This window comes from Leptonychotes weddellii, chromosome 11, assembly GCF_054177405.1.
Source record: "Leptonychotes weddellii isolate Sample4059 chromosome 11, ASM5417740v2, whole genome shotgun sequence".
Lineage (NCBI taxonomy): Eukaryota > Metazoa > Chordata > Mammalia > Carnivora > Phocidae > Leptonychotes > Leptonychotes weddellii.
The window spans coordinates 42,529,321-42,549,645 of record NC_138379.1 but is presented as its reverse complement, the minus strand read 5'-3'; the positions used below and the strand labels follow the sequence as shown (position 1 = coordinate 42,549,645).

At 46.5% G+C, this 20,325-nt stretch overlaps 1 protein-coding gene across 5 annotated transcripts in view; it reads right to left on the bottom strand.

Annotated features, from left to right (window-relative positions):
- Positions 1-204: 204 nt before the first annotated feature.
- The window catches only part of SCUBE2 (signal peptide, CUB domain and EGF like domain containing 2), a 69,764-nt gene continuing 49,643 nt past the window's right edge, over positions 205-20,325 (bottom strand). For 4 of the 5 annotated variants that reach the window (XM_081798628.1, XM_081798629.1, XM_081798627.1 and 1 more), the window contains 7 exons: positions 17,166-17,336; positions 14,778-14,945; positions 13,892-14,053; positions 11,332-11,529; positions 10,097-10,249; positions 4,340-4,419; positions 3,318-3,629 (listed from right to left, as the gene is read on the bottom strand). In XM_081798628.1, the coding sequence (XP_081654754.1) occupies positions 3,477-3,629; positions 4,340-4,419; positions 10,097-10,249; positions 11,332-11,529; positions 13,892-14,053; positions 14,778-14,945; positions 17,166-17,336 (1,085 nt within the window). In that variant the 3' untranslated portion in view covers positions 3,318-3,476. Of the gene's footprint in view, positions 2,570-3,317; positions 3,630-4,339; positions 4,420-10,096; positions 10,250-11,331; positions 11,530-13,891; positions 14,054-14,777; positions 14,946-17,165; positions 17,337-20,325 lie in introns of those variants that run through there. The other variant, XR_014138699.1, reaches the window with a different exon arrangement.

Genomic DNA, 20,325 nt, shown 5'->3' with positions numbered 1-20,325 from the left:
TGGTGCTCTCCCCATAAAGATCTGCCCGAGGGCAAGTGAGTCCTTGCTTTGTGCTGTGCAGCCGTGATCTCTCCCAAATTACCACATGACAATTTTAAAATCACCTGCAAACCTAAATCCAGTGAATGCCTACAGACAACACACTTAACAGCTCAGAGAATGATTCAGAGGAAGCAATTTTCCACAGTGAAGATAATCATCTGGTAGTGTGAAAAGGCAAACACTCTTTTATTAGCATTGGAAACTCAAGGGCAACGTTGCTAAATCCATAAATGCAGTACTTGAGTAAACGGCTCAAGAACAATATCCACAGCTGGAAAGAAGGACTTGTACAGATTCCAGTTCCACTCAGAGTCCTCCCACAGAATGAGCTCCCTTGGAGGGCAGGGGAAACTCAGCTCCAACCTCTTCCTGTTTACTTAACAATCAGCTCCTCCAGTCCCAGTCCTGGGCCCACACAGGGAATCCCAGAATGCAGAGCTCCCTGGTCTTCTTGATGTACATACTTTGCCCCAGGTGACCTCAACCTCATGTCTCATGTCTTTATTCTGTGACATTAAAATTCATATTCCAGTGCTGACCTCTTCTGGGACTTCATAAAATCAACTGCCTATCTGAACTCTGAATTTGGATTCCTAAACAGGTACCTCATACTTGAAATGGCCCGTCTCCTCCAGCTACCAGTTGCTCAGGCAACTAGGAGGCCCCCTTGGTGGTTGCCCTTCCCTTCCCCTCCATCCAATCCTCATGCAGGTTCTACACTCTGCCCCCAAACCGGTCCGGAAACTTTCTATTCTCTCATCTCCACTCCACACCCTTAACCCAGACCACCTCCTCTGCCACCTGGATGGCCGCTTGGTTGGTTGCAATCGTTGGCTAATGGCTCTCTGCCTCCATGGCTTTTTCTAAAATGTATTCATACAGGAACCAGAACTATCTTTTAACAACATAAATCAGAGCATCCCACTCCTCTGCCTCAACCCCTCTGAAAGCTTGACAACATGTTTAGAATGAAACCCGAGCCTCTCGTTCTGGATTCCAAAGCCTGATGCGCTCTGGCCCCTGTCCAGTCCCCTGGCCTCATCTCGTCCCACTGCCTTCTCTCTGCACGGTGACCACCCACAGGCTGGCTCCTGCCTGTCAGCCTCTGCACTTGGCCTCCCTCTACCTGGAGCGCTCTTCCCCCTGCCTGTCCCAAGACTGGTTCCTTCTGGCCGTTTTCAGGTTGCAATGTCATTTCCCCAGAGCGGCCCTCCACGATCCGGATTCTCAAGTCGCGAGGCGGTCCTCTGGCACATTAACCTACCGCGTAACACAAGGCTAGCTGATACTTTCCGTGGTGATTTATTTGCTCATTGGCCGTCTCCTCCCTCTAAAATGTTAAGTTCCACGAGAGCAAGGACCCTGTCTGCCTTGTCACTGTGCATCCCTAGGGCCTACAACAGTGCCCGGCCCAGAGGAGACGTTCAATAAATCTTTATTGGTTTAATAGGTAGCAAGAGTAGCTACAGGCAGCCAGTCTCCCACAGTGTCTCAGGGTGGTTGGCGGGGAAAGAGAGGGGGCTTGGGGGGGGCCACAGCTGCTCATGCTTGTAGCAGGAGCACAGCTCTGGCGTGCGGGCCTGCTCCTGGAGGGGGCCTCACAGAGACCAGGTTTTTGCGGCCTCCTTCCAGCCCCCAACACATTTCCATCCCTGGCCTTCTTGTGACACCCACAATGCAGAACCACACCGCCATGAACACCAAGTTACCGATGTGCTTGGGCAGGATGGCACATTCCGCTCACCCCGCCCCCACATCGGGCGGGTCACTGACTCGGGTCGTATTACCTTTGAATTTTCATTTTATGGTTAGACTCAGAAATGTAGGCAAAGTTCTGAGATGACAAATTCCAAGTGCTTATTTTGATGATTAGTTTTAAAAACGAAGATGTTTCCATTTTTGAAAAGAAATTTGGAAATGGGTATTTAGGACCCATCCAAATAAAGAAGAAAAGTTTGATTAGGTTTTGTTTTTGTTTTTTTTTTAAATCAGTGAGATGGATAGGTTAAAAATAAAAAAAACAACTGAGGTGAAAAGTGTGCTCAACAATAATGAAAATAGTCTTTGTTTTCTTTAGAAATATTTGTCAACCATTTTTTGAGTACTTTGGTGTAGAGAGTTGTGTGTCCAGGGTTAGTTTGTTACTGAAGTAACAGAACACAGTGTCGCCAGCCCGTTCAGGGAAATGGCAGCTTGTTTGATAGGGTTCTTTTTTATTCACTGTAATGAGACTTTTGCCTGTGGATTTAAATTTGTAAAAATTAAATAATATTGAAAATTCCCGATTCTGCGGGAGAAAATGACTGTGAAGCCCCACTGTGCTGACCAAAAGGTGATTCTGCAGTACCTGGAGAGCGGGATTTGTGTAGCTGCTTCTGGCGGTGGTGTGATGATTAAGAGAACAGGCCCACCCGTGATGGTGCTGCTCGTGTCCTCAGAGCTGAGTCAGCGTCTGACCTTGGACGTGGGCAAGGAAAGTAAACCTGCCAGTCTGGCCTGTGCCGGGTCCCACGTGGCCCCCGGACACCTGTGGAGGCAAGCCCACTGGACTCAGGTTTGTGAGTCAGTACTTTTCCCAACAGTAGATGATTCTCATCCAAGGAGATCACATCTGCCCTGAACTCTCCAGGCCCTAACAGCAGTGCCCAGCAGGGTGTCAGAAGGACAGCTGAAGGCACTAAAACCAGCACTGTGCATAGGCCGCCGAGCAGAAGCTCGTCGCAAGGAAGGCCGTCCCTGGAGCTACATGATTATGTCTGTGGACGTGCTTAATTTTTATCTTTTTATTTCTAATTCTTTCTGCTTTAAGTACTTTCTTAAGTGATCACTGCTTAGAACCCAAGCTCCTGGCATGGTCACGCAGCGGGACTTAGGTCACACGGGCTGGAGAAGGCCATGGGGAAACGGAGTCCTCCCCGGTCTCAGGTGGGTGCCTGGCGCCTGGAGGACTCTCCCTCCTTCCCTCCCTCCCTTCCCCCTTTCCTGCTCTGCCTGGTCACAGCCTGGGTGCAGAGGGCTCCCTTAGGGAGGGCTGGGCAGGAAGAAGCTGAAGTTTCAGCCAAGGCAGCCCCTTCTGTGGCCTCCTCCCCACCACGGCCCCCTTGAGGAGGAGCGAGAACCAGGAAGGACAGGTGAGTCTCGCCTGAGCTGACTAGAGTCCCGCTCAGCCAGCCCTTGATGTATCCGAGACGTCTGCCCACAGCAGTGAGACTCGGGGGGCTCCCTGCCATTCTATTCTCAGTCCACATCCACAATGCTGGGAAAGAAAAACCAGGTTCAACTTACCAAAATATCTGTATTATCTATAAAAATTGAGCTCTAATGAGTCACTGCTACAGGAAGCCGCGATAGCCAACTGTGTTGGCTGCAGAGGCAGACGGCTGCATCCCAGAGCCCACAGGCAGAGCGTGGCACCGAGGGGCTCGTGGGCGGGCTCACTTGTAAGGCCTCAGGAACCTGGACACTTTGGAACGGAGCAATCGGATGAAGGATCTTGGAAACATCTCCCGGGATTCCTGGGCTGTGTACTTGAAATAGTTCTGGGGGTGGGCCAGGACGTCAAACAGAGCCTTGATCAGTTTCTTATCCTAAAAAGAACGTGAGTTTTGTTACTGGGCCAAAATACTTAAACATTCCAACATTTTGCCACTGGAACTATAATGGACCCAGTTTGGGGTCCTGGGTTGGACAGTAGGTTGAGTAGCTGAGAAACACTTTGTGAAAATTGTTTCCTCTGATTTTTATCTTTTCTCCAGTTTTTATTTTCCCTAATTATCTACAGAAAAAATGTATTATTTTTATAAAGGAAAAGTGAATATATAAAAAAATAGTTTTCTTTTTCTAAACCAGATGAGATACAATACTGGAATCTGGGGAGTATTTATAGGGTTAGGGATGTGGCAAGTGTCTGGTGATTACTTACAAGTATCTAAAATTGGGTGAACTTTAGGCCTGAAGGATAAACAAGGAGCCAAAGATCTTCAACTATTTGGAGAGTGAACATAGAAACACGATCTGCCACTGGCTTGGATTTATGATAAGCAAGTTTCCCACTCTTCCTTCACACATTTCCAAATGTAAAAAAATACAACTTCACTTGGCAACACTGAAGACAGCCACCTGAATTTTTTTTTTTTTTTAATTAAGTCTGGTGAAGATATTAAACTGACCTCAGCCCAGAGCAGGCCCAGTGTCTGACAGGTGGCAACATGGAGCAAGAGGTAAAGCTTCCTTCAGTGGAGCCGGGAGCTCCGTGGGTGACGGGTGACTGTGGTGTCCTCCTTGGCTATGTACTCACCTTCAGTATTTCCTGATGGTTCTCAGAGGCATAGAGCCTGCCATCTCGAACTATGTCTTCAATGAGTTCCTGGTAGTCCTCTGTTGGAATAAAGGACATAATTGACATTCAGAGGTTTTTGCTCTTTCCAAATAAGCTTCTGAGGAATGCCCCTTCTGTAGCTGCTATCAGAACAATAACCACTGTGATACTGAGAAGGCTAGCAGAAGAGAACTTCCACAGACGCCCACCACCACATCCTCTCACCTACCAGCCTCTGCACCCGTCTCTTCTGTTCCATCTTCCCTCAGATGAACCCTCTGTGCATCCGGTCAAGGCCCTTCCTCCACTCTGTCCACTGGCTCCAACTTCTCTCACCAAGGCAGGGGCATTGTTGCAGTAATTCTGCCCTTTCTTTCCTACACGATGGTATTTTCTCTCCCTATTGGGCCTTCCCATCAGCATGGAAACGTGCCATTATATCTCCGATCCAGAAAAAGTCCCTCTCTTGACCTCATTTCTCCCTCCAGCTCCCATTCTACATTTCTGTCCCTTTATTGCAAAACTCCTCAAAAGAATTGTCAACACTCCCTGTCTCTGGTTATTCCTCCTCCTGGATCCACTTCCTCACTCAGCTTCCAGGATACGACACTCTGGTTTTCCTCCCCCCGCACTGGTCACTCTGTCTGAGGCTCATTTGCTTTTCTTCCTCCTCTCCCTGACCTCTTACTGTAGGAGGGACCCAGGGCTCAGTGCTTGGGTCTCATCTCTTCTGTCTATGCTCACTCCTTGCTGAGCTCATCCAAGCTCATGGCTTTTCTCTCCTCTACTTTTCTCTCTTCTATCCTCCTCCCTTTCTTCTCTTTGCCCTCATATTGTGCAAAACAATTGAACTTCTTATCCACCAAGCAAGACTCTTTTTACTTTTTTTTTTTTTTTGGATGGGGGTGGGGAGAATTTGGCTGGTTGGAGAGGGAAAAAGCCATATTCATTTTCTTATCAATAATTTTTGGTCCTGACATACACATTAATGCAATGCACTTCATGTAAGCTGTCTCTGAATCTAAATCCCCACCTTTCAAGTCTAGCCTATTTCCTACAGTCATAATTCAAACCAAGCATAGGCAAAACACAATCTGTTCCAAATTCCAGGCTGAAAAGAATGTTTCTTTGTATGCATATCATGTGCAACAAAACCAAACAAATCATAAGAACATCATTGGAATTGTGTGGGAAGAGTTCTTGAAGAAGTTTCTCCTAGTCAAGTGATGGTAAATGGAAATTCACTAGCTATTTATTAACTATTATATAGTTCTCATAATTACTTTTTTTTTAATCTATGGCATTGTTATCTTTATTTTATTTATTTTTTATTATTATGTTATGTTAATCCCCATACATTACATCATTAGTTTTTGATGTCGTGTTCCATGATTCATTGTTTGCCCATAACACCCAGTGCTCCATGCAGAATGTGCCCTCCTCAATACCCACCACCAGGCTGACCCATCCTCCCACCCAGTTCTCATAATTACTAATTGAATACATGTACAACCCCACTGGTACTCTATTCATGTGGTATCTTCCTTCTTATTCTTTTATTTTAATATAAAATATGAGTAAAGGTATTTGCTGTTTATCTCAAACTCCTCTCCTGCAGAGTGTCTTCCTCAGAAAACTGGCTCCTTTGGCTGACGGGTGTTCACCACTAGCAACACCAGTTGCCGTGCTGTGTTCTGGCTAAGAACGGAAGAGCTGTCCGCCGCTACACCAAATGCTTCCAGATTGCGGTCAAAAAAAATCTTAAAACGATTCTTTCCACTATTGAGAACTATTGTGTTTTGTCACTTGCTACAACTGTCATGAGAAAAGCAGTCAGGTGTTGTAGGTAAGAACTCAGGCCGCAGAGTGCCGAAGACCTCTGCAACGCTGTCCTCCTGTGACCTCAGGCCAGTGGTCTAAGTTAATCTCTAAGCCCGAGTGGCCTTGCCTGCAGAACCAGCAAAGAATCGTGTCTACTTCATGGGCAACTGTGAGGAATGTGCCATGTCAGGGGCACTTAGCACATGCCTGGTACTCAGTACACGTAGTCAGTACAGGTCAGCCATGACTGCAACTCTCCCCATCCTGCAGGGATCAGTGAGCCAGTCTGCAGCAGCCTCACCTGCCCCCCCTTTTTAAAGATTTATTTATTTATTTGATAGAGAGAGAGCACAAGCAGGAGTGGGGGGGGGGCGGGAAGGGGCCGAGGGAGAGGGAGAGAGAGAATCCTCAGACTCCCCGCTGAGCACGGAGCCCAACATGGGGCCCAACCCCAGGACCCTGAGATCATGACCTGAGCCAAAATCAAGAGTCAGCCACTTAACTGACTGAGCTATCCAGGCACCCCAGCACCTGTCCCTTCTAAACGTGATTTCTAGTCTTCTGGGCTTGGAAACCAGGTATCAAACTTGTCTGAAGTACATGTTTAAAAACAAAGATTGAGGGCGCCTGGGTGGCTCAGTTGGTTAAGCGACTGCCTTCGGCTCAGGTCATGATCCTGGAGTCCCTGGATCGAGTCCCGCATCGGGCTCCCTGCCCGGCAGGGAGTCTGCTTCTCCCTCTGACCCTCCCCCCTCTCATGCTCCCTCTCTCTCTCATTCTCTCTCTCAAATAAATAAATAATCTTTAAAAAAAAATAAAAATAAAAACAAAGATTGAGGGGGCACCTGGGTGGCTAGGTCGGTTAAGTATCTGCCTTCAGCTCAGGTCATGATCCCAGGGTCCTGGAATCAAGCCCCGCATCGGGCTCCCTGCTCAGCGGGAAGCCTGCTTCTCCCTCTCCCACTCCCCCTGCTTGTGTTCCCTCTCTCACTGTGTCTCTCTCTGTGTCAAATAAATAAAAAGACTGAATAAGCTCTGAGTAAAGACCTGCAACAGTTTTCAACTATTTTCTTCTGTGACATGTGTAAGACACATTCTCATGGGCCTTAGCAGAGTTATGTGTAATTTCCCTGGCTCAAGCTACAACTCTTTATTTGAGAAAATGAAAAAAAATCAAGATGTTTTTGTGTGCCACAAAGGCAGAGTTGAGAACAACCAGGCTAAAATATGTGCGCTTTAGTGATATTTATCCTGGAGTCTCCGTGTCTTTTTTGTTCCCTCACTGATCCCAGATAGGGGAGGCTGTTGGTTGTCCTGCTCTCGGGCAGATGGGGTGCTCTGTCTCTCTCAGCAGAGCCACGTGGGAGGCACTGGTGTCTACCTAGGAGTCTGATCCTATGAGCCCTTGTCTTGGGGGTTTGACATGGTTTCAGGCACAGAGATGATAATCCTGGCTTTTGTAACAGGTTAGAAATAAACTATGTGAACTGCTTTTATAAAATCCATAGAATATTAATCTTTCTAAAACACCTACTTTGGGCACTTGTCTGCCTAAAAGCCTTGCACAGTTCAATGGCTCCCTGTGAGATTAGGAACACCCTTCTGAGTCTGGCACTCAAGGCTCTTCACCACCTCCACACCCTTCTAATCTCATCTCTCACTGCTAAGCCCCATGCACCCTACCAACTGACCCAATGAGGCTGTTAATCAGTCCCCACACACATCAGTTAGTCTATCCTGTGGCCTATATCATTCTCTCTTCCTAATGTTCTTCTTCCCATTATAAAACAAAACAAACAACAACAACAAACAACTCATGTTCTTTGAAGACACAAATCTCTTGAGATTTTGCTGTATTCTTTCCAAAAACCCATGCAAAATGAACTGGTGCCCATTCTTCTACCATCACACAAAGCTATGTACCTGCCACATTACAGCATCTATGAGCTGTGTTTCATCACTAACCATGTGGTCTCTAGCAGCTTGCCCAATGCCTGGCACAGGAGCTGCTCACTAAGTATTTGTTGGGGTACATGGATGAATGAATAAGTTCATGAATGAACAGATGACTTGTCCCCCACTGGATTATGAGGTCTTGCAGGACAAGGTCCAGTTCATTTTGTATTCCAAGTAAATGTTTGTCAACCAAGTCCCAGACCTGGGTAGGGCCCCAGGACTCACATGGACCCCCCCTTTACTTAAAAAGAAGAAAATGAAACCAGAGAAGTCATTTGATTTGCCCAAAATCACACAGCAAATTAGTAGCAGAGACAGGGCCAGAACTTGAGTCTTTCTCCTCCCTTCTCAGGATTCCATTTAATAAAAGCCACAGTCATAATTAGCTAGTATTTACTGAGCATTTACTATGTGCTAGGCACTGCACCAAGTCCTTTATGGACTATCCCATTGAACTCTCACGTTAGGTCTAATGATTATCCTCATTTACACATTAAGAAAATGAGGCTTAGATGGTGCAGCCACTCTGGAAAACAGCATGGAGTTTCCTGAAAAAGTTGAAAATAGAGCTACCCTACAACCCAGCAACTGCACTACTGGGTATTTACCCCAAAGATACAATGTAGTGATCTGAAGGAGCACCTGCACCCCAATGTTTATAGCAGCAATGTCCACAATAGCCAAGCTATTGAAAGAGCCCAGATGTCCATCGACAGATGAATGGATAAAGAAGATGTAGTATATATATACAATGGAATATTATGCATCCATCAAAAAAAAAAAAGAAATCTTGACATTTTCAACAACATGGATGGAACTGGAGTGTATAAAGCGAAATAAATCAATCAGAGAAAGACAATTATCATATGATCTCACTCATATGTGGAATTTTTTTTAAAAGATTTTATTTATTTATTTAATTGACAGAGAGAGAGACAGCGAGAGAGGGAACACAAGCAGGGGGAGCGGGAGAGGGAGAAGCAGGCTTCCTGCTGAGCAGGGAGCCCGATGTGGGACTCGATCCCAGGACCCTGGGATCATGACCTGAGCCGAAGGCAGTCGCTTAACAACTGAGCCACCCAGACGCCCCTCATATGTGGAATTTAAGAAACAAAACAGAGGATCATAGGGGAAGAGAGGGGAAAATAAAACAAGACGAAATCAGAGAGGGAGACAAACCATAAGAGACTCTTAATCATAGGAAACAAACTGAGGGTTGCTGGAGGGGAGGGGGTTAGGGGGATGGGGTAACTGGGTGATGGGCATTAAGGAGGGTACATGATATAATGAGCACTGGGTATTATATAACACTGATGAATCACAGACCTGTACCTCTGAAACTCATAATATACTATATGTTAATTGAATTTAAATTTTTCAAAAAAATGTCAAAAAGAAAGAAAGAAAGAAAATGAGGCTTAGAGATGGTAAGTAACTTACACAAAGTCACCAAAGAGATTAGGCCAGGGCTGGCCCATGTTCTTACCCACCAAGCTATGCTCACTTTTACTTATTTTCTGAAAGATCTTTTCATTCCTATAGCCAGTGTTCCCAAATGCCTGTTTAAAATTCGGCACCTGAAGGGCGCCTGGGTGGCTCAGTTGGTTGGGCGACTGCCTTCGGCTCGGGTCATGATCCTGGAGTCCCTGGATCGAGTCCCGCATCGGGCTCCCTGCTCGGCGGGGAGTCTGCTTCTCCCTCTGACCCTCCCCCCTCTCATGTGCTCTCTCTCATTCTCTCCCTCAAATAAATAAATAAATAAATCTTTAAAAAAAATAAAATAAATAAAATAAAATAAAATTCGGCACCTGTGAGTCAGCAATGTCCTTTCTCCCTATCCCACCTGCCTTTCTGAGCATGTGTACTTGTCAGCAATCCACCAGCTGGCCCAGAGGTTAGTTCAACTGAAAGCAGAGAAGCTCCCTGCGTGGGATGCAGCCTGAGCCTCACAGTGCTTACCATCGTATGTCACGTAAGGGACCTGGAAGCCTCTGGCACTGTTCCCTTCATTGGACTTGAACTGAATCCACAGCTTCTTTGATCTGGAGGTGAAGGCGATGGGCCGTTCGTAGGTCTGGCAGGTTTCATATGTTGTCACAGAATTGGATGAAGCTGCCAAGGGAAGTTGGAGGGGGGTGGGCTTCAAGACTCATCCTGAGCAGGCAGACAACAACACTCATCTTTTCAAATACACCATACACAAGTTATGCTCAAGAGCTCTTCAGGCCCAGCTTTGCCATCACAGGGGCCAAAGCCCTGGAAATTGAGAGGACTGGCTGGTGATTGCAGGCCCCCAAGGCAGGCTCACTGAAAGGCCCAGGGCTAGAGAAACAGCAGGCCCCAGTGCTCCAGAGCTACCTGCTGCCCTCCAGTAAGAATCACCACCAATCCCTGATGGCTTCCTAAGACCAGGTGGGGCCCGGTGGGATGCGCTTTATGGACCTTATCTCACTTAACCCTCTGAAAACCAGAGAAGTTTGTGCAGCTGACTTCAGACACTGTAACCACTATCAGAGTGGCAAACACATCGTGGCTATGTGTGTCATTATTACTCTCAGTGCTTTAGGAATATAAACTCGTTTATTCCTCATGATGACTCTATGAGGCAGCAACTATTATTATCCCCATTTTAACAGACAAGGAAACTGAGTGACAGAAAGATCCAGAATGTATGTCCAAGACCACAGAATTAACAAGAGGTGAAGCTGGGTTCAGATCCAGGCAATCTGGCTGCTGGGCCCACTCACTACACTGCCTGGAAGTTGTGTTGATGGCAGTGTCTCTCAATGGACCCTGGGTCATGCACCAAGATGGGAGGAGGGTCCCTCCTGGCTGGACTATGACCTTAGCCTTGGTCAGTCCCCAAGCCCGAGTGGCTTCCCATGGTGAAGCAAGTGTGTGGGGCAGCCCTCCATGAGCTTCACTGGCTCCCCGTGATGTTGTGGAAGGGTCCCCGGTGAGCCCAGAGGGAAAGACTGGCCTGCAGAATCACTACCTCTGGGGTTCAACGAGAGGCCTCAAGGTGGGTCTTTGTCTAAATTTTGTTTCTTGGCAAATGCTATAAACTCATGTCCATCTCTGTTCTAATATGGAGGTGACACCCTAGGGTTGCTGCCCACATTTAAAGCTGGGAAGCAGGCCAGCAGGCTTCCCCACCAGCCTTAGAAGGGGGGGGGCAGAGAGAGGGGACGCACAGGTTTTCCGCATCACCAGGTAGTCCCCACAGTCGTCTTCAATGGGCAGGAAGATCTCAGGGACCACAATCAAGATTCGGCGCTTGGGTGGTGGGTTGATGGTCCATGTACACTCGGTGTTGGCTGGATAATTGCCTGGGTAGTTTGGGGACTCAATGTATCCGGTGAAATCTCCCAGCTCCCCTCCACATCTTCTATCTGGAAGGGGAAATGCCATGAGTCATGAAGGCACAACACTGTCATCAGTCCACCATGGCCACCAGCAGCTCGGCTGATGAAAACTGCTGCATCCCTGTTGCCATCAGGGCATGGGGCCTGCAGATGGCACCATCCTGGAATTAGTGTGTCCTGTAATGCCTAGCGCTCCCATGGGAGCCCAACTCCACTAACTCCCCACACAGAGCTCACCCCACTGAGTCCCCCTCTGAGTTACCATTTTCTCATTAACTTGAAGGTGATCCTGAGCAGGCCTTAGTGAAACAAAGGACAACTTTGGTTTTCAGTATTTTGTTTACAAAGTCTAAGTGCCAGGGGAACCCATGACACAGAACTTCTAGGTCTGTCAAAATAGGAAGAACAGAGCTTACTGTGAATTACAGGATATTTGACCCTTTCCTAGAGACCTTGGATGATTTCATGATAGCCATATTCTTTCTCTTTTCTTTCTGGCCAAGACCACATTTTATTTTTGGTGTGGAAGGGAATTCCAATAGGGTATCAGCCAGTATGGGGCATGTTGGATACTCACCTCTGGCCCCAAAAGCAAGGAGTACATGCGTGCACACACACACATGCACACACGCACACACACACACACACACCCAGCTCACTCATATCTTCATTCATTGACTCTCCACTCACCCAACAAATGTTAGCAAAATCTCTGGGGGTTCAGAAATGAGAAAGACACAGTCTTTGCCCTCAAGGCGCTTACTGTTTAAAACTGTCAGGTGAATGTGTACAAGAGAGGATGTTGAAGGGACTTTTTCCTCTCTAATTGTAACTGGGAATTATTATTACCATTAGAAAAAATAAACAGGCTTTTCTTCTTGGAAGGGGGTCGAGTGGGGAGAGCCATGGAGCTCAGAAAACTGCCTTCAAGTCTGAAGGACCACCTGAGGATCTGTGCCATGTGGCTTCTCAGGGCCGACCAAGGGCCGGGGATGGGAGGGCAAGGAAACAGATTTCATCTGGGTATCGGGAATAATTTTCTTTCTTTTTTTTAAGGATTTTATTTATTCCTTGTTGGCAACCCTGTCGGGACCCCTCTCATTCTTGAGAGCTTTTTCTGTATCTTTACTTAATAAACTTCTATTGCTTTACTCACATACAAAAAATATTTATTTATTTGAGAGAGAGAGAGAGAGAGCATGAGACGGGAGAGGGTCAGAGGGAGAAGCAGACTCCCCACTGAGCAGGGAGCCTGATCCAGGACTCGATCCTGGGACTCCGGGATCATGACCTGAGCTGAAGGCCTTCGTTCAACCAACTGAGCCACCTAGGCACCCAGGGAAGAACTTTCCAACACTGAACCTCAATCCCAAATTCCTCCAGTGTGGGGAGACCTCCTTGCTCCCCTACACCGCTGTCTTACTGACAATAGATTAGCTGCAATTTACTTCTAACATTTCCTGGAGAATTTTACATAATGATTAAAAACCAACCGGGGCACCTGGGTGGCTCAGTTGTTAAGCGTCTGCCTTCGGCTCAGGTCATGATCCCGGGGTCCTGGGATCGAGCCCCGCATCGGGCTCCCTGCTCCGCGGGAAGCCTGCTTCTCTCTCTCTCCCACTCCCCCTGCTTGTGTTCCCTCTCTCGCTGTGTCTCTCTCTGTCAACTAAATAAATAAAATCTTTAAAAAATAAAAAAAATAAAAATAAAAACCAACCAACCAGCCAACCATGTGGCAAGTCCTTGAATGATCTGCTTCCCCATTCCTATAGGATACAAATCCAAATCCTTTGTGTGGCATTCAAGGCTTCCCTCCCTGATCTGCCTCAGGTTCCCCTCAAACATTGCATGATCCAGGTCCAGGGGTCTCTTCCCAAAAAGCCTTTCACTTTTCTGAGTCTGTGCTTCCTCGCGGCTCCTGTCTCGGGTATAACGTTCTTTGTCCTGCTCTCTCCCATGCTCTCCATCAAAACCTTCACATGCCCTCCAGAAGCCTTTCCTCATCTCTCCAGACAGAACGAATTGTTCTTTCCTCGGCAATCCCACAGCCTGTGCTATCTACAGGGCCAGGGACTTACTCTGTTTGCAGTCTAGCATGTAACAGGTCCTCAAACAATGTTTGCTGAACTGAAATTCTGCCCCTGGGAGGAAATGTCAGCAAGTATAGCCTATCAAGGTGCCTAGAGAAGCAGCCAGGATCAACACAGTTGAGTACCTGGGGGCCAAGCCTGGCTCTCCTTTAGCGCCAACCTGGGGCACCGGAAGCTGGGCGAACAGTGTCCTCATGGTTCTCAGTGGACGTGGGACACCTGCCCCAACCCCCCCAGCGTCAGGTGGACCCAGGCACTTTCCTCTTGGTCAAGACTGTGAAAGCCTTAGAGAGACCTACCTTTACACTGGGTTATGTTTGTGGAGCCGTCAAAGTCAGTGGTAGTATTTCCTGGGCAAGAAACACAATTATTTTTTCCAAATTCAGGTTGGTATGTTCCTGCTGGGCAGCGAATACATCGGTGAGTGGTGGTGTTGTAGAAATGTCCAGGTGAACACTGAACTGTGGGGTTGGGGGAGAGTGGAAAGAATGAAAAAAAAAAAAACACAACTATTTTCATGACCGGTCACATAAAGTTTTCACAGTTTGTGAAATAAATTTGTATGCCCAAATGAAGTACTGCTTTCCTACTAATCTAGGGCTAATCAACACTTAATTCCCTAAATAGCCAGCTTGGGTGGACTTGTGACTCATGACACTGAGAAAAATACAAAGGGAACAAAGTATGGGTGTATCTTCAAAGCATTTACAGTGCATGCAGTCAGGCATAAATGAGCACAGCCCAGGTTTTCATGCAGAGCACGCTTGTGGATTCTGAGCTTGCCAAACAGATGCCCGGCCTGGGATTGGGTCCCTGGGGGAGGCGGCGGTGGGGCTCTGGGGACAGGTAGGACCTATATGAGAGGGGAGCTGCAGGGAAGGGGCCTGGGATGGAGGAAGACTGGAAAGAAGGAGCCAAGAACCTATTGCACAAAACCTGCTCACCTCTCCCAGACCAGTCGGCCCCATCTGCAGGGGCCCAGGTGGCTGGGGAAGAACACATCTAGGGAGTTCCCATGCTCCCCGCACTTCCTGCAGGGGCGGATGGAGCTGGGCCCTGACCTCTTGCCACCAGGATACCACACCGGGCACCTCCGGACTGGGCTTGATCGGAGCTTTACCAGACTCCCGTGGTTCTCAAAAGGGAAATTCAGTTCTGGAAAAAGACAAGCTGCCAAGTCCTCACCTCTAGTTTCACAGTCCTGGAAGGAAGTGGCTCCCTGGTGTTTGGTGGGGAGGCCTCCCCCACAGGGGAAGCAGGAAGTTCGGCCGGCCTCAGGCTGGAATGTGCCCAGGGCACAGAGCTGGCAGGGTGCAAAACCATCTGCAGAATATTCCCCAGGTTGGCACAGACCTGGGAAAAACCAATGACCCTCAATGAGCAAGGCCCCAGGGCAGACCCCTTCCCATCTCTCTGTCGATGAGCTCAGAATTTGGTCAGACCCGTGGCCTCGTGCTGACCTGGGCTCCCACCTCAGTGAGAGAAGCCCTGTCCTGCCCCACCACTGCCCCTGAGCAGATGGCATGTGAGCGCCTGATGTTTACACACAGGGCTACAAAGCACAGGGCAGAGATGGAGACCAAGGAGCCAAGTGTTAACAGCTTCCACCGTAGGCACCAGGCCTGGGTTTGCTTAAGGTTGAGGACTCCACAGTGTCCAGCCAGTGACTGCAATGCAGGAGCCCCCAGGGAGGGTCCTCTGCTCTGGAATCAATCTGGTAATTCAAGCCAGAAGTGCATCCTCACCCAGCTGACTGCATCCTAGTGATGTCATGGAAGAGTCTCCCTGTTTTATCAGTTCTATTTACTAAGTCACATCTCACACTAAAGCGTGTCCCGGCCTCCCTCTACAAAATCCAACCAATCTAATCCACATTGATAGAGGGACCTAGTGGCATTTACTTTAAACACCTTACTTCAGTACTTTTTAAGTTTATGACAAGAAGCACAGCCATAAACAAAAAGATTTCTAAAAGCACATGTTCCTTGGGCATTAGCTTGTCACTGCCAAGACATTATGAAAATCTGTTGTCTCTTGTACTGCTGATCATCTCTCCCTTATTAAATTTCATGGTCTTCTTTCTACCCATAGATTATAGATACAATGGCATTTAATGAACACACACCCAAGGGAAGAGTCTGGGGTCTGTTAGACCTAAATTCTGATTCCAAATCTTCGACTCTGACTGTGTGACCTTCAATGACTCACTTTAGCCTCACAAAGTTGTTGTAATGTTACAACAACCATAGGAATAATTCATGTAATACATGTCGCATGATGTCTGGCATAGGTAAATATTCAATAAATGTTAGCAATTGTTATTATTACTAGTATTATTATTACTATAAATATATCTTAATAAGGTCACATATAAGTGTAAGTAGATGCCCCAAGTGCCTCCTTATAAGCCTGCAGTTGGCCCGGGGGGAGGGGAGGGGCAGAGGGAGAGGGAGAGAGAATCTCCAGCAGACTCCCTGCTGAGTGTGGAGCCCACCACAGGGCTCCATCTCATGACCCTGAGATCATGACTTGGGCCAAAATCAAGAGTCGGACACAACCGAACGAGCCATCCAGGCGCCCCATGACTTTTAAACCATTTGAAAGGTCCTGCAGTTGAGTCTGGGGTGGTGTAGGTGGGAACTAAAGCTGGCACTGGGAGTCACTGGGGAGAGAGGCAGGGGCCGCAGAGCGTCTCGTGCTCTGTGCCGTGGACGTCACCTACACACCGCAGTGTTAGATCACACCTTCTCTTTGAGCCCACAGATCATACCTTCTCTTTGAGCCCACAGAGCATCAATACAGCTGGCCCTTCTTCCATTTAATAAAAGTAAGACATTTGTTAATAAAATAAATAGGAACCACGCCCACAAAACTTAAGTAAGCTTGGCTCCAGAGTTAACATTTTATAAGGGACATTAAAAACTCTTCACAGAGTTCTAACAAAAAAACCAGATGGATGCTCTTTAAAAATCAATAAGGGGGGCGCCTGGGTGGCTCAGTTGGTTAAGCGACTGCCTTCGGCTCAGGTCATGATCCTGGAGTCCCGGGATCGAGTCCCGAGTCGGGCTCCCTGCTCAGCGTGGAGTCTGCTTCTCCCTCTGACCCTCCTCCCTCTCATGCTCTCTGTCTCTCATTCTCTCTCTCACAAATAAATAAAATCTTAAAAAAAAAAAAATCAATAAGGTATGAATTTGAGACCAAAGTTGAAAAATTAATCAGAACTACTTTCTCCATGTTAACACCTGCAGATAGCCCCCCGTACACTGGGAGATCACTCAGGTCTCAAGGTATATTTAATTACAATGAGTACAGATTGCAACAGCAACACTTACACCTTTTCTTTTGCCAATGTATTCTATCAGCTTTTCATTTATTTGTTCAAGTGAGCATCAGCCCAGCATGTGTTGGGCACGGAGGTAGGCACTGGAGAGCCAAAGATGAAGCCAATATGGTCCCTGCCCGTAGGAAGCCCACAGTGCAATATGCACTGTTTGCACTGAAATGCTACTTACCCTCTCTGTCTAAGTAATATTGGAAACCAGAGGAGTAAGAAGGGGCAGGCGGAACCCTTACCTCCACATTCGGATACATTCCAAGCTTCTGGAGTCTTCAGGGCTCCAGGATTTTCTGGTCTTGGGCAAGGTTCGCATGTGATTTGTCCTTCCTCATTTTGGAAGGTTCCATTTGGACACAAAATGCAGCGTTCTTGTGCTCCATCATAATATGTCCCAGCCCTGCAACTGACTAGCCAAAGGGGGAAATGATCTGGTCAGTGAGGGCACAGAAGCCAAGGAAGGATGATATGAGTGCTAGAGATAAAGGTAAATAGATGGCATTGACCCCACGCTCCTTCACACAAAAACCCTGAATACAGAATGTGTACCATCTTTGGGTCTTCCGTGTACACCTCTTGCCATGATCCCTGTTGCCCACTCTTAGAGGTGTTCACATGGTCCCTAGATCATGAGCTCCTTGGAAACAGGGATCACAGCGGTCCTAATTATTTTTGAGCACAAGCACTTGATGACTTTTCCTATTTCACAGGGCTGTGAGAAGGATTATAAAGTGAAAATCATTCATTGAACACAGGCCTAACGCTGAAAGAACAGAGAAGAGGGTGCTATTAATTCTGGCTGATGGCATCCCTGAAGGCTTCCTAGAGGAGGCCACATTGATGTGGGACCTTAAAGGATGAATAGGATCTCTCCAAGAAGGAAAAGGGGCAGGTCATAAAAAGTCATGCATGACATATAGGAGGAGAGGGAAGAAAGGAAGGTTGGGATAGATTTTAAAAATTCTTGAATGCCAGGCATTTGGGTTTTCTTCTTCAGGTGGAGGAGCCATTGAAAGAAGAGGAATATGACCAGAGCTGGGTCTCACTCTCTGGTGGCTGTGGGGAGGGTAATCTCGAGAGTCTTACCAATAAGCTCTCCAACACAACATGCTTCATGTTTATAATAAAGTTAATATGTTATGAAGAGTAAACCATGCTAAATGTCTCCCCAAAGAATAAACTATAAGGAAATTAATAAACTATGCTTCTGACTATATTTCTGGTGTTGTTAGTTAAATGTAGATTTACATCTTGTTTTAGAATATGAATATAAAGTATATATGCTTAAATGGGTTCTCTAGTATCATATTCAAACATCAACATAACCATCAAAAGAGCCTTTCTAATGGCTAACATTTACTGAGTATTCACGATCTCCTATTCACCATGCCAAAAGCTTTACATACATTATCTCAGTTATCCCTAAAAACAACCCTAAGGATCTAACAACCCTAAGGAGTTGGGTGCTATTATTAACTCCATTTTACAGAACAGAGACTTAAGGACGTTAAATGATTTGGCCAAGGTCCCACAGCTAGTCTATGAGATACACCTACGGTGAGATTAAGAGCTTTGAGTTTAAGGGGGAGAGAGGTCTCTAGCAAAAGTGCGGACTGAATCATAATTCAAGACTTTTCCAAGGATTCTTTCTGTGGCGTTAGGGGAGTCTGACTAGAATAAACACATTTTCTCTCATACTTAAGCTGCTGAGGAATAGAAATCAAAATATCACATGATAAAATTAGCTATTATATCTCTTTAATGTCTGTGAGGGGAAATACCTGTTTTCACGCTATCTGATGAATGCAATCTGCATATACACTTTCAGGGTTAAACATGGCAAAGTTCTCTATTACCATTAATAAAAATGTCTTTTCATTATTCACTTCATAATCTAAAAAAAACCCCAAAACAAGGTTTTTTTCTAAATCATAATAAGCTAAAATATGCCACATTTCAAATACTAGGTCTACAATTAAACATAATCAATCCATAAATTCTACTCTAAAATCTAAATTTTAATACTTTTTTAGGTTGTTTGGATTGTCTCTTTAATATTCAGGTATCATTTTTATTTAATTTTATCATATTAAAAAAAATTACAAGTGAACCAAACTCTTGCTTTCTCGGCAACCAATATAATGAGTCTGACGCCTAGACCTGTGGCAGACAAGAGTCTAAAATTCCGGACCTAGTCTCTAAATGCAGCCTCCCTGGATAGTGTTTTCCCTGATGACTCTGGTTTCAGCTCATCTCCCATGAAAAGCTGGGCTGAATTATGTATTACGAATTTGTGTCTTCTTATCCTGTGTCCCACCTGACTATCCTAGGGCCCGCAGGCCAGGAGGGAAAGAATAACTCCTTCCTGGCTCTAAGGAGTCAACTGTCGTGGAGGCTGGCAGACAGTAAATAAAACCGAGGCTGTCCGGAGCCCCTCTAGCCAAGCCATTTCCATTTTTGTAAAATTCAATTGCCTAACGGGAAAACGCCAGATGATGGCAATGATTTCAAAGCCTCACTAACCATAACTTAGAGTCAGATCAGCATGGTCATAGTTCCTCTGGTGGAAAACAGGTCCCTTCCACGGGCACACAAGAAAAGCTCTGGTTCTCCCTGGAAAGCCTAACTGGATGGGCTCCCTCAGCTCCAGGTGTCCGCTCGCGTCCTTAGAACTATTTACACCCCCAAAGCCTTTTCGAGGTTACATTTTGAGAAGCTTCACAATGTCCCACATCTGCTGCAATTTTCCAACTGAGCAAAGGGCTGAGAAATGCCCCTCGGGCCAGCCTGCAGAAGGGAGCGTACCAGTTCTTTTTTTCTCCCCGTGAAAGGCCTGCTTCACATAAACAAACTCATACTGTAGCTCACAGTTTCCATTTTCCTTCCAGAAAGACCTACAGAAATAATTCCTGCCAAGCACTTTCCAAATTAATTTGTTTCTTTCACAAGGTGAAAATGAGCGAAACAGCAAAGAGTGATTCTGAAGACATGCCTGAAAACTGTTTTGCAAATGTGCTGAAGATCTGGCCTGAAGAGACCTCAATCACACGTTCCAGTTGGTTCTCTTTTCTCCTTGAGCAGCCAGCTTGTTTTGCTGCCCCAGACAAAGAAGTCAATTGCCCCCAGAATACTTCAGGATCACAGCAAAGCTTTTGTGTGTCTTCAGCGACCATTAAAATCCCATTCTCAAATCCTACACAGCTGTTTTCTCCCCCTCTTAAAAAAAAAAAAATACAAGAAAGCTTTTCTGATGCAAACGAGAGAGACCAGCAGGGACCAGGATTAATGGGGACAAAGAGACCTGAAGGCTCACCCTCTTTTCAACAGGATGGCCTTTGAGTATTTCAGGCTATGGACAAACACTATGGTCTCTCTGTGGTGAAGATGGTGAACCTAATA